This window comes from Centrocercus urophasianus, unplaced genomic scaffold (assembly GCF_019232065.1).
Source record: "Centrocercus urophasianus isolate 14NV4802_14NV808 unplaced genomic scaffold, USGS_Curo_1.0 seq_10, whole genome shotgun sequence".
Lineage (NCBI taxonomy): Eukaryota > Metazoa > Chordata > Aves > Galliformes > Phasianidae > Centrocercus > Centrocercus urophasianus.
The window spans coordinates 54112356-54126612 of record NW_024884142.1 but is presented as its reverse complement, the minus strand read 5'-3'; the positions used below and the strand labels follow the sequence as shown (position 1 = coordinate 54126612).

The 14257-nt window shown below is 40.6% G+C and overlaps 1 protein-coding gene across 6 annotated transcripts in view; it reads left to right on the top strand.

Annotated features, from left to right (window-relative positions):
• Nucleotides 1-904: 904 nt before the first annotated feature.
• SCAF8 (SR-related CTD associated factor 8) overlaps nt 905-14257 on the top strand; it is an 83457-nt gene continuing 70104 nt past the window's right edge. For all 6 annotated transcript variants that reach the window (XR_006171074.1, XR_006171082.1, XM_042832323.1 and 3 more), the window contains exon 1: nt 905-991. Coding sequence is in view for 4 of the 6 variants with exons in the window: in XM_042832323.1 (XP_042688257.1) it covers nt 962-991 (30 nt within the window). In the remaining 2 variants the exon portion in view is untranslated. The remainder of the gene's footprint in view (nt 992-14257) is intronic.

Sequence of the window (14257 nt, the reverse complement as noted above, 5' to 3'; positions counted from 1 at the left end):
AAAGAAAACATACCTGATCTGAACTGCTGTGTGTGTAGGGTCTAAAGAACAGCATTGAGCTCTGGAGAAATTCCAGCTGAAGGTGCATCTGTGACTCCAGCCTGAGCACTTGTGACAGGGTCAGCGCCAGGAGACAGGTAAGTCCTGCAGGAGGCTTTTTTGCCAGGGACAGCAGCTGCGTGACAGGGCTGCTGGTGGGAGTTCAGCGGGAAATACACCCCGGGTAATAAAATGGCCACTCCTCGCCGGACGGGGCTGCTACAGTGCCGCCTTACCAAGTTGTAAACGCAGCTTTGTTTTTCCGGCTTTGCTCTCCGTGAATAGTAATCCTCGGTAACTACTTGTGTCGTCTTCTATGATCTATTTCGCGCTCTCCTACGCCCTGTCGCTCCTTTCGTTGTCGCAGCTCGACCCCTCACAAGCATTCGAGGCGCGCAGCAGATCTGCTCCACGCACCCTCCGTACCGCTCTCCCTCCCGGGCCCGGCCGTAGCGCTCGGGGCGGAGCCCAGCTGAGAGACAGAGAGGGGCGTGCCCCTTTCGGCAGAGCTTCTGCTGCGCGGGCGCTGCCCGGCAGGTGGCGCTGTAGCCGCCTGCGCCGCTCTCGGCTCCTCTCGGAGCTGCGCTGCGAGGAGCCCCCGCGTGTCCGCCATATTGGTGCCCGCGCCGCAGCCGCTGCGCCTTGTTCCTCCATCTCCTCCCGGCGCGGCCCAGCGGAGCCCGACGGGGGAGGGGACGTCGGCGCCGCCGGGCGGGAAGCGGGGGCGAGGAGACCGCGCGCCGCCGGGAGGAGACGGAAACGAGCGGGGCCCGCGTCCCTCCGCGCCCGCCCCCTGCGCCACCCGCCATGGCGAGGAGGCCCGGCGGCTCCTGAGCGCGGCGCGCACGCACAGAGCGAGCCGAGCCCCGGCCCGGCCGCCATCAGCGGAGAGAAGCCGCCCGGCCCCCGCCTCGGCCGCGACATGGAGGCCGTGAAGGCCTTTAACAGCGAGGTGCGTGCCCCCTCCCGCGCCTTCCCCCGGGGTCGGGGAGCGGGCGGGGCCCTGGGGCCCGGCGCCTTCCCTGCCCCCTCCCGCTGCGCGCGCCTCGCCGCGGGGAGGGGGCGGAACCGGGGGGCCGCGGCCGGGCAGCCCCGGCCGGCGGGAGCGGGGAGCGGCCTCCCCCGGGAAGGTCACCGGGGTGCGGCGGGGGCCGCTATCAGCAGGGCGGGGGGGGGGCGGCGGGAGAGGCGGGAGAAGCTCCCCGAGCCCGGGCGACTTCCACCGAAGGGCTGCGGGAGACGGCGCGAGGAGGGCGGTGGGGGAGGCTGGGGGCAGCGGGCCTCTTCCGTGCTCTTGACTGGAGGGAAGAGCGGTGCCCGGCCAACTTCACGCAGGGAGCTCGGGAGAGCGGGGCATTTCCTGGCTAGGTCTGCCCCATTCTCCTATCCGCTCGCCTTTTCCGGCACCCCTTCCCACTTTTCTTGTTTAATCGGCTGCCCGCACCCCGCCAGCGTACATCTCGGCACATCCCTGAGCTGCTTGTGGATCGGGGGGTGGGAATACGAGGGCCTGGAGGCTCACCTCCGTGACCGAAGATAGCTCATTTAGAGAGGATAGAATGAAAGCAGACATTCCATACGTGTTATATGGAACCACACTGAAAACTGTTGAGAATGATACAGAAGATTTGCAAACACTGCTCACAAAGATCAGTTATTGATAGGATATGTAGCTTCTTTCTTCCTTTTTTTTTTTTTCTTTTTTTTTTTTCACCAGTACTTCATCTTATTTCAGGATAGCTCTTAGGATAGCTCTGCTTTGTTCCTCTTCATTGCCAGAGTTTATATTTGAGAGCTCAGGTGAGAATAAGGAAAATAAATACCCGTTTTCTCCATGGGAAATTCTGTGCCTTAGAAAACTCGACTTTTATTAAATGTAGAAAGTATCAGCTCTGGTTACAATGCGTACTTCTGTAGGCTGCTTGGAGTTGGAGCTCCGGGTTTCTCTCTTCAACATAGAAGTGGCAAGGTTTTAATAATTTAAAAGTTTTCTGTTATTAAATTTTATTAAGTGGCAGTTTTATTTTTTTAGTGGAACAGTGTGCTAACCATGTTGTATTTACAAGCCAAAATAAAATTTTAGGAGTGTTTTTTAAGTGGCGCTTCTTGAGAACTCAGTAGGAACTGACTTGGCCTAAATGATGTACAGTTCTAAGTTTTGCATGTAACACAATTTGGATTCTCGAGCGGAAAAATCATGTTGTAAGCAGAAAAAGAAAATACTAAAAACATTTCTGTTCTACTTTTTACTTTGCTTACTTACCGTATTCTTAAGTAGGGAAAAGTCTAGTTGCAGTAACAGAAGAACATAAGCAGTTTAGAACCTTTTTCTTGTGTATACCTCCCAGCATGAGCAATAGTTTTTGCTTCTGTATTCAGAAACAACTTCTGGATGACTTGCTGAGCACGCAGATATAAATACTGTCAAAATAACAGATGAACTCTGCAGACTTAGGGTAAGGAAGAGAAAAGCTTCAGAGTGTGCCCATCTTTTAAACGCTCGAAAAAGACTGGAGTTTGTGTTCTTGGAAAAAGAGATGCAGAAGATGAACCACTTTTTCTCCTATAGTGTTAGTTGGTAGCATCTATGAATAGATTTGTTTTTATGACTTCTCTCTGTTTTGGTTTAACGGCTGTCTCTGTATTTGAATACTGGTCTACACTGATAGGAAAGTTTTGAAGATGCTGTAACCAAACCCCTCACCCTGGAAGTAAGTGATACACAAGTTGCTGTGTTTGTGAAGTCCTGAGTATAGTTGCTAGATACTCTAACACCTCCGTATCCACTGCAGTACTTGATTTTAACTTAATTTTCTATAGTTATTTCTGGTCTAACTGACCTATACGTACTCAGCATTTTAGAAATGTGAAATGACACAGTGAAATAGCTGAAGTGGATGTGTCCATAGCTTATGGTCTATGCTATACCTGAATACTTTTGAGTAAGTTACAGAATATTTGTACTTTGCTTCCAAAATTCCTTTTTCTTTTGGTTTATATTATGCTCAAAGATGAAGCTATACTTCAGACATGATGTTGGAGTTTTTTCTTCTAGAGATGTTTGCTTTAAAATAGATGTAAATTAAATATAGCGTCAGATCCAGTAGACTAAATTCATAGAAGAAAAACTTTTAACTGCTTTCTCTTATGCAGCTTGCATTCAATTTACAATTTTACAATAGTTTATGCGGTTTATGTAACTTACTGGTGAAATCTTAATGACGCTTTAGAAAGAACGTTCCAAATACATTCAAACACTTAAATATGCAGACTGGGTACTTCTATTGTTTGTTTGTGCTTTTTTTTCTTAGGGAAGGAGTTATGTTTGGATTCTGCCATGAAGCTAAAATGAAAGCAGCTGTCCACCTAGGTAGTGTAAATTACTCAAAATGTTTGTAAACTGAAAGAAGATCTCATAGCTGTCCTATAGGAGAGTCACAGTGGAAGTGATTAACATAGGTCACTAATTTGATTAGAAAGAAATATCTCAAGTTTCCCCTTGTACTCTTGAGTACTAGATGTAATGCCTGCTGCTGCAGGTTGTGCATCGTGTTGATACTTGGCATTGTCAGTGCTGTACCTCACTGTGAATGTAAAATTAGCTGTTATATCCCATCTCTGGAGGGTTCAGGGTCAGGTTGGATGGGGCTGTTGGCAGCTTGATTTACTGGGTGGCAACCCTGCACGTGGCATTACATGTTTTCATGTAGTGGTTGATATTTTACCTTGGATTCAAAATGCCTAGCAGTGAAACAGAAAGATAAAATATTTCACAGCTGACTTTGTATGCTGTTAATTGTCAGTGTTTCACTGCATGGTTTATCATTTGCTATAGTTGACATCCTTGAAGCTTAGCTACTGCAGAATCATGTTCCTCCGGGTCTCACTTCAGACCCCGAGCTTTTTCTTAAAAGCAGAGCATCAAAGTCAAGAACAAGTCGTGACAGAAGAAAATTATTTAAACATTTAAAGTTCTTTACACATTCCATACAGTGGATTTTGTTAGAAGGAACTTGAATGAACTAGAGGCAAGCACACGTACTGTCAAGTTCCAGCAGTGAGATAGTAGTGGTTTAGTTGCAAATGTAAGTAACTAAAACATAGTATTTGTTGTATAGCTGTCTAAAAGCTAAAAGCTTTTAAAGAACATTATCAGCTTAGATGCTTATTTCCCTTAAAACTGCAGTAATAATTCACTGATCTAGTTCGATTAAATGCAGCATTCCATTTATTTGATGTTTCTCACATGTCTTAGTGAACTAGCTTAAAGCCTGCCTGTTGGTGATGCTACCCTTGCTGTCATTTTGTTTTCTCTGTACTTAGAAGAAAAACACCTGATGCTTACCTTGGACAGTTATCTTTCTAGTTTTAAGGCAGCACAATATATTACTGATATCCAAGTGGCAATTGTAAAAAGGTCAGCCATATATTAAAAAAAAAAAAAAAGACATAGTTTCTTGAAGCTCATACCAGGAACAAGAAATCTCTGTGCATTTGGGTATTGATCTTTTCATATGCAACTGAATTGAACGGTGAAATAAGTATCATTGTGGACACATGGAATGTGCTCCATATTGAAGTGTTTGAAGGTGGGGTGCATATAATGCACTGAAAGATTAAGGAAGTGACTTTAGTTTGCATAAAGAGTGATGTGGATTCCTGTGTCTTTTCTGTTGTAAATCCACTTGTCTTCTAGGAAGAAGAGCCACAAGTAAAACTTGCCCAGAATTACTAGACTGGGCTTCAGGTGTTTTTAACGATGAGAATGGCTATCCATACATAGGTCATCGTAAAGTGGGGTCGCAGTGAGCATTTGGTGTGCAGGACAGTTTTGAGAGCTATGTAAGATGAAAGGAAATGGTTCATAAAATCTTCATTGTTACGTTTGAGCTAACTAACCTCTTCTTCTGAAATCTGTCAGTGGTAGGGATGTAGCTGCCACTGATCATTTACTGCTGGTGCAGTTGTCTGTGTGCTCCACTTAACTGAGCTGTTCATTGCTCACCATGGCCATGATGTTTCTTCAGACAGCAGGTTTGCAGTGGTGACAGGGGAGCAGTTTGGTTAGCTGTGGTTTCAGAAATGTCCTCTTGGAAATAACTTACACGTTCATTACACACACTGGAGTATGGATGCACAAAAGTACAGTAAATCAGTTACTCTGTTTTAGAGGGCTGTATTTATATGGCAGCTTTTTTATAAAAGAATGCCAGTTGATGCTTAAAAGAAAAAGCCTAACTGGTGTGCCTCATAAAGGTGCTAAATAGAAATTGATGCTGAATAGTTGAATAGAATGGTGAGAAGGATGCTCTGTGAAATGTGGAGCCAGGGCTTTGATTAGTGCAAGTAATGATAATAGCAGTTGTATATGAGGAACAGCAGAATGGCATGTAAGCTACTCCAGGGCAAAACAGATTTCTGAAATCCTGCCTTTGCTGAAGCACCTGTAACATCTGCAGAGTTTTATTTTCTGTCATTGCTGAGAAAATGAGAAATCCTCTGCCTGTTTTCTTTTCTTTCTTGCCAATAGTTTTAACAGTGGTGGAAAATAGTGATAGGAAAGTGCAACTTGCTTTCACATCCTCTGCTGTTTTAAAGGACTCTGCTACTGATACCTTCAAAGCTTTTTAACTTTTGGTTTTATCTGATACTTCATTTATCTTCTGCTCTTTGTAAGCTTTGCTGTTGCAGATTGGGATTCTTTTATCTCTTATTCGTAATTTTTAGGATTAAAAATTAACCATTTGTATTTGCATGTGCATGTAGATACCTATCCAGAAAGGTGTCTCAGTTTTTCATTCTTAACCTCTGGCTCAGAAGTGAAAATGGTCTTCGGTTTTATTTTGCATTATAATCCCACAGTGCTCCTTAGAGAAGAAAAGACAAATGACAGAGAAAATGCATTTCATTAGGATGCAGCAAAATACGTAAGAATTTGTTAATTTCACTTTTGCTGTCAGGGCCATGAGGAGCAGGATCAGTGAAATGTAAATACTTCACCCCCTTGCTTCCCAGCAAGAGTCAAACTATTTGCTTTTTGTTAAGAGGGCACAGGAGCAGAAGTCATTTTTCTTACCAGAGTATACTAAGTAAGTTTATGAAATCACCCGATTAAATGACTGTGTGTGCTGGATAAATATTTATAGTTTCAGTATCACATTTTCAAAAACTTGTCTGACCTTAGCCTTTCTCCAGCCACAGAATCTTGAGTAAATGATCATGCCAGGCTTTGTCTCAAATATTAGCGGTCTTTTCTGCATACTTTTCTCAATAACCTCACTTCTCTTGTGAATTAGTGTAGGGCAGATATAAAATGTTTTTCTGCCTTCCAATTTACAGTCTTTACATTTCTTCTTAACTCGTGTTCTAGATTAGAACCCTGTATTCTTGGAGTGTGAGTTTGAATGTAGGTCTCTGGATTCTGCCAGTACTCCTGGGTTGTAGCTGGGTTGTTACAATTATTGGTCCTGTTTGCTACTCATTTAGGGAACACCGAACCATTTTGCAGCTTAATACAAATGCACTTCTGAACTCTTAGGAGTTCAGATCCTTTGATTTTCACATACTCACTAAAACCATGCCTAAGGCTACAATCTTCTGCAAAGTGCTTGAAATTATCCTGAGTCTTATTTGAGTTTGCCATCAGCAGTCTGTTTTCCTCTGGCAGTTGTAGAGTCTAGTAAGCCAAAATACTTTCTTATGGAAAAAAGACATTCAGAACAAGAGTATTTGATAAAGCATGTCTTCAAACATATGCTAGACATTTGGGTATTTTCCTGAAGATTCTTTCACTTGGAAGGTGGCGGACTTTCTTTTTTCTGACTGTAAAATTGGTTCGTTTTTCTACCTCTGGACTGGCAGTGAGAAATTTATCTCCGGATTGGCTGATTCAGCCTTGCTTAGAGCCTGCCCTCCTGGCCTCAACGAACACTGGTGTAACTCCATGGCGACAGTGGGTTACGATTGTTCGTGTATGTATTCAGAGTTCATCTTGGCTTTAACTCTATACAAGATTAGTCCCTGTTCTCATATCATAGCTTTTCATGAACTGCATGTATATTTCTTCTGTTTCTTCACTTCTTTGAAGTTATTTTCTGGCTGTATTGCTCTGGGAGTACTGACAGCCAAGTAGGTAATTTTATTAACCTTTTTCACCAGGAGCTTCTACACTGTATGGAATGTGTTCTGCAAGAGAGCAAAAGGTCTTCAGCTACTGCTGAACTAGTTCTCATTTTCACCTGTTCTTGGTCAGCTATACCAACCAATCTGTTTAAAAACAGATTTTTTTTTTTTTTTAAACAGGATTTGTTTAAATTTGGAGAAAGTAAGAGGAGAAGAGTGCATTGCTACCGTGACCCTCTGTCAGATTTGTTCCACCACAAATGAATCCACTCTTTACAATGTCAAGCTTTTGTCAAGTGAATTACCATTTGTATAGTATGTATAGCATATATACTATACAAATGGTAATTACAGCCATGTATATCCATGGCTACCAGAGATATACAGTATTTTGCCATTGTCTTTCCTCTTGAGAGCTTGACTACAAAGTATATGTAATTGTGCTGGTAATTTAGATGGTATGAGCTGTTTCTGTTGTTTTAAGTATGTATTGAATAATACTGCATTTCTGTTTTTTTTTTTTTCTGGTCTTGTGATTATGTGAGCAAGTGGAGATTTTTCTGATGCTTTGACATTCAGAAATACAATGCATGTGTTTTAAGTTAATAAAATGCATTTGCATTTTGGCAAATTGCATTTGGCACGAGAAGGAAAGCAACCTTCTACATGGCAAAAGCAGTAACAATTTTCAACTCTTTTATTGTTTTGGAGGCTTGACAGACAGTTCTGTGGTTCCCATTTACAATCCTAGTAGATGATGAGTAAAGGAGGAAGAGCAAAGCTTAGACCCGGGAGGCACCACGTGCAAGGAGCAGGGCTTTGGGTAGGTGGCGACTGAGCAGTAGGAGAGCATAGCATAGCAATAGCTGAGAGGTTGAAGGCACTTGTTTTGGTAGCCTTGAGTTTGTTTATTTTGAAGTTCCCTCCTAATTGTAACATCAAGTTTGGAAGATAGGAGTGAGTATTCTTTGATGAACAGATTACAGTTGTACAGGGTGTTTTATAAAAGACAGTGAACAGCTGTCTTACGTCGTTGAATTGGAATTTATAATTGAAATAACATGCATTTTTGGGAAAAATATTTCAGAAGATCCATCTTCTTGTGCTGTTTCAATGTTTCTGTATACTTGTTGATTTGAAATTGAATGCTGAGAGGTTCCATCTTTCTTGGAATGTCTTTTTTTTCTTTTTCATTTTCTTTTTTTTTTTTTTTTTAATAGATACTCATTAAAACTGATGTGTAATTAACTGGATGAATCCTTTGCTTTCCATACCTGTATTCTATAGCTTCTTTACACAAGTACAAAGTAGTATAAATTGAATGCTGCTCGTTCTAAAACAGATTCTTTAAAAATCTTGGCCTTAAAAGATGGCTTTGTGGAGCTCTCTCGACAGATCATTTATAAGCCAATAATACAGATAGAAAATAGAATTTAGTATTTTGCTATTGATGTGACCGAAGTTTAAAAGAGGAATAATCATGTTTACAAAGGTCTTTGCATTTTCCAAAAGCCAAGAGCAATATATTAAACAGATTGTTGAAGCTTATGGAAATATGTGATCAGAGGAAAGTTTTCAGAACACTGGGGAAAAAAAAAAAAAAAAAAAAAAAAAAGAACAAAGCTGGTTCACAAGAAAAGGAATGGGGTTATTCTGTGAATATGCTCTGTATTTTGGTTACAGATAACATTGATCTTTGTAGCTTTGTTAATAGATAAGCAGCTGTAGCTGCTTTGTTATTTTGAAGTGAAACACTTAGCAGGAAAGGAGAAGCATGCATTTAACGGATATATTGGTTGCAGAGAAATCCATCCTGCTACAAACCGTGATTATTATTTTTTAAATTTAATTAATTAGTTTATTTTTAAATCATGAAGCTTTGTTAGGAATGTAGGGAATTTTTAGCCATACCTACGGAGAAAACATTTTGAAGTCAGTGCAACAAGACAGCTTCTGTTGCAAGCCTTAGAAGCAGTTGGCAGAGAAAATGTGCCGGTCTCTGATTTTCAGAATGGTTGGGTCTGGCCCTGTACTTTGTTTCTCACAGCTGTAGAGATGTGATGGTGTTCAGACTTGTCTGAGGCGCGTGACTTCACGCTGTGCCACATCCTTGCAGATAAACGCCTTGCTGCGTGAGGAGAGGCGCTTCCCCATCGGGATGGCCTCTGGAATTCTGCAGGCTGACGTCATGCCTGGAGATGATAGATTTTTCAGTTGGTGATAAAAAATTGGCTAGAAGATCGTGAAAAAATGGTATTTATGGGGGAAAAAAATAGTGTTAGGAATACTGAGAGAATTGCAGAAAGTGACATACCCCCTTTATGTTCCCTGTTTTCTTATGCAGTGTGCTTTGGAGTGTGGCATGGACCTTTTGATCAGTGGTCCTTCTGTTGTTGGGAGCTTGAGCTTTGGTAAAGGGCTTAGTCTTGCCCAGCTATTTTATGTGAACCATTTAAGTTTTTCTAAGCTTTTTGTTCCCAGGCTGTAAACATCCTAAGTTACTATGAAGAGAATAAGGGGAATTGTATTTTATGAGTTGTTAAAGGTTTGAAGGCAATAAAGAGTGTTCTAGAGGCTATTCTCGACTAAACATCTGTTTCTTAGTAGTTGCAAACAATTCAGGACACCAGACTTGAATCCAGGTGGTTTCTTTAAATTCTGGTTTTAGGTTCACAGCTTATTGGTACAAAGCAGGTTATACCAACAGGGCTTATAAGCTTTCTTTGAATGCAGGAAAAAAAAAAGAGGGTAATAAATTGAAGATGGGCTGTAGTAGGACTTATGACTCTAAAATACAAAAGCTAAAGTGGAATTTTATAATTGCACCTAGAATTATTCAGGGTCAGTAAACTTGAAGTTGTTGACTGCCTTAGAAAGAAATGGGTGGGAGAGGGACTAAATAAGGGCGATGTCAGTAATACCTGGCTTCTTCACATGCTGAAAAGTGTTCAGCTAGAAACTGACTGGCTTTATGGCTTATTTTACTCAATTGCTTGTACAGTCAGTTAGGATGAACTTTCAGATCACTTCTGCAAAAATTACCATATTCGGGGAGTGGCATGTCTTAGTCTGACATGGAGGGAGTAAACTTTTAGAGTGAACATTCTCAAGTGATTTTAAATATTTTGTAAGTCAGTGAAGTGCAATATAAAAGGAAAATACTGGGATATCAAGCATGTTGACTGTTGTGCTATGTATTTGTTAATATGAACCACTGTATGGGAACTGCTGAATCACGGCCTGAACCTCAGATTGATCACCTGAAGCGAGCCATGAGTCAGCCAGAGCAGCACAGCTGAAGGCAATTCACCTGTGCTGCCGGAAGGGGGTGGAGCCAGGCTCCATCTCTCCTAGACCTATTTAAGAGCTGGCTACCAGTGGGGAAGGATCTCATCTGGAGATCCCTCCTTCTGGTATTTTGTGGTGAGCCCAGCATAAGGGTAAGCCTTCCATTTATTCTCTCTTGTTATCATAGTCCACTTTGCCTAACTCTCTTGTTTATTTTGTGATTGTAGCATCTTGATATCCATTGATTATACAACCACGTATCATGCACTTTAAATGTTTGAACACAGTTGTATTAGGATAGTTGCTGTTTTGTTCTGCATTTTGCTAGCATTGGATATTATCAACCCATATCGATTACTGGAAGATTGGAACTTCTCACTGTTTTAATTTCAGAATAAAATATCTTACGCAGAATGAAATATTTGTCATTTTCACCATCTTAAGTGCACATTTTTAGTCTATAATCTAAAATTTCTGTGCAACACAGGGAGCAACAAGGTGTTAACTGGGTTTAAGTAGCAGTTTTCACTGGTAGGATCCAGTCTGCTCTGAGCGAAAAATTTATTCACTGAGGGATGGGCTCAGATATTTTAATTAACTTCTCCTAGGCAATCAAGAATACATGAAATGCAACAATAAAACTTGTTGTTTCTATTTGTTTTTCAAAGCAATGACTGACAATGCTCTTTTCTTGTTCTTTGCAGTGTGGTGATGTAGATATTTTGGTAAGCAATTCAGTGACTCTTTCTGTATATGCAATTGGATTTTATTAATTTCTAATGCTATTGAAATGTGAAAAATTAATGTAATTTGTTAATATTTATTAGACTTACTGTGAAGTATTTATTTTATCTTCTGCACATCAAAATTGCAAACATTTACTACTGTATTTGATGTCCGGATAATGTTGTGCCCTGATGCTAGGACCAAATGCTTCAGAGAAAATAAAACTGTGTCCATAGAGGTATATGTAATTGATAACCCTGGTACCAATTCTGCTCGTGATCTCAGAGGCTTGTCTGAGTCCTCGCGTGTCAGTATCATGATCTAGCAGAGGGTTGTTAGAGTTTGGGTTGTATGGTTAGGCTGCGGTTGAACTTGATGATCTTTATGGTCTTTTCCAACCTGAGCAATTCTGTGTATCAAAAAGTCTGTTCCTTTAGTTGCTGTAACGATGATGTAACTTCTGAGGTACAGATTTGAGTATTCCTTTGGATTGCATGAGATCAGAGATGTTCTTAGTTTTCAAGCCTTCTAGTGGCAAAATTTGTCTTGTATGACGAAGTTATTGTCTAGCCAGTCTCTTCTGGCCTTTATAAGACATGACCAGAAGTATGAAAAAGAATATAATACTTATAAAGCTTTGTTTTAATGAAGTTAGCACATTGTTCTGATTTTTAGCCAGGATATCACTGTAGTAGGGAAGCAGTTGTCTGGCTGTCTTGCTTGTTGAATAAGGGTGGTGAAAGACTTTGGAATAAAATACTGGCTATTGTAGAAGTATGGTATGCCGTTGCCTTCCATGGTGATGCAGTGAGTTGCAGGTGCAGGAGATGCAGGCCACTAACCATTCACAGAAGGGTACAGTAGTTCATTTTCATGGTGCCCTATCTTCACTGGAGAAACTTTAGGCTGTAGTTATGTAGTAGACTGCCTTGTAAAACACAGGTTTTTTACAGATACTTACAATAAAAAAAAAAAAAAGATTTTTTTAGCACTTTTTGAATTACAGTTTTAATGATATTATTTGCATTAGTGAACAATCAGAATTTGAGATACTCTGATTTCCCGGGCTTTCAGTAATCCTTCTCTTAAAGACTACTTATCTAAAAGGAATTACAGTGAAACTATTGAGCAAAAATTCAGTGCTTTAACTACAGCATCAGCCTGATTTCTGCCTGTAATCCATTCCCAATAGATAATTTATGTAGCTTATTACATCTTTGAGCAAAATATGATTTTTACCCCTCTTCCCCTTCTGGAAGTAAGACTGCGATTTATATAAAATAACTTTGGGGAAAGAGATGATTAATGATGTGGTTAAGCCTTCTATATGCTGGAATATTGCCCTTTACATGGATTCTTAGCTATCAGTTTTATTGCTTTTTGATACACAAAGCATTAAATTGTTACATCAGATGGGAAAAAATACAAAATTGTGAATGTAACTGGCTTTACTTGCCAGCCTCCTTTCCTGGGCATGACACTTAAATTCGGATTTTTGTGTGTGTAAGACTCAGTGTAACTGATGCATTTGGAACCTCTTAATTCTGAAGGAGATGCATGAGGAAATAATGCATTTTCTTTTGTCCGATAAATTCATTCAAAATCCTTTTGAGTACAGGCAATCTTGTCTTATTTTCAGATAATACCAGTTGACTGTAATGAATGTGAGGGTGGTATGAGAGAAATGCTTGTTTTAATGATCTGATAGTAAAGTTGACTTTCAAGGCTTTATTATTTAACTGGTATCGAACTCTGAAGAAATAACTGTTGAAGGTGGTGGAAAAATAAGCAGCAGAACTTGTTTGAAACTGCTCGAATGGATATGATACATGAGGAAGAGTTGGTGTGGTTTTTATGACCACCAACCAAGTAGTATGGCATAGTAAGAGAGACCTTTTCAGGGTCTGTCTTTCAGGCCAGCATGTGGACTGTGCAATACTTGGTCATACCAAGTACTGGGATTTCTAGAAAGTAGTTGACAAGATCCTCCATGTCCAAAATTTTGAAAAGAAGTTGAATTATGTGGAGAAAGAGAATTCTTGCTACATCTTTAGATCGTATAGATAACTGCTACAAGAGGAAAGGTGGTAGAAAAACCATTTGTAGAAATAAATGATTGTTCTTTTTCATGAGGGAATCTTAGGAGATTTTATGGCAGGAATCCATGTGTGGTTATAAATGCTGTGCAAAAGGAAGAAACTTACGAGGTTATGAGTTACGAAGTTATTTGGGATAGTGATAATGAAGGGCTAGATTTGAAGAATTGCAGAACTACACTGCCATACTGATTTTTGGATGACAGACTGCAGTTTCATCTAGTTAAATGTAGAGTAATGGCTGGGGAGACAGTACAAAAAAGGCAACCCTTCCTTCATGTACTCAGTGATAGATCCTGAAATTACATCATTTGGCAATCGGTAAGATCTTGCAATCAAGGTGAAATGCCTCTTATCTCAGAAATATTCCAGAGTTTTTTAGGAAAAAAATAGAGACTCATTGTAAATGCCATTATATCTTTGTTTTGTATCACATGTAGTCTAATTTCCAGTTCACAAAGCCATTCTGGCAGTACTGTGTGTACAGGGCAGAAGGGAAAGTCAAAGGAGCAGAACAGGTCTGCATGAGAAATTAGTAAATATTTATACTCTTTTCAGGCTAGAACAGAGGTCACTGAAGGGTCATTAAATAGGAGTCTGTAGTACTGATGACACAGAAGAGGCAGACTACTATTTTTTCCAGTGCAGAACTTGCACAAATCCAATGTAATTAATGAACCTGAGCTCAAAACAAGAAAAATTGTTTATTTGCACAAGTTTTGATTAAACTACTTCTCTTTGCTGTAAGGTATTGGGCATGATAAAGATTTACATGTATTAAAAAAATAATAAATGTATTGCTGTACACGGAGGAAGTTTGGAGATTGTATGACAACGTTCCCTTAGTGGTGGCTCAGGAATCGCTGAGCTGTGGTTGATGGTGGCTAAAATACTAGAAAAAAAGTATCAGAGACAGTATCAGTGAAGTGGCAACTGTGTATCTACGTGCTATAAGCATCAACTGTTGGTTGCTGTTCCCACTCATG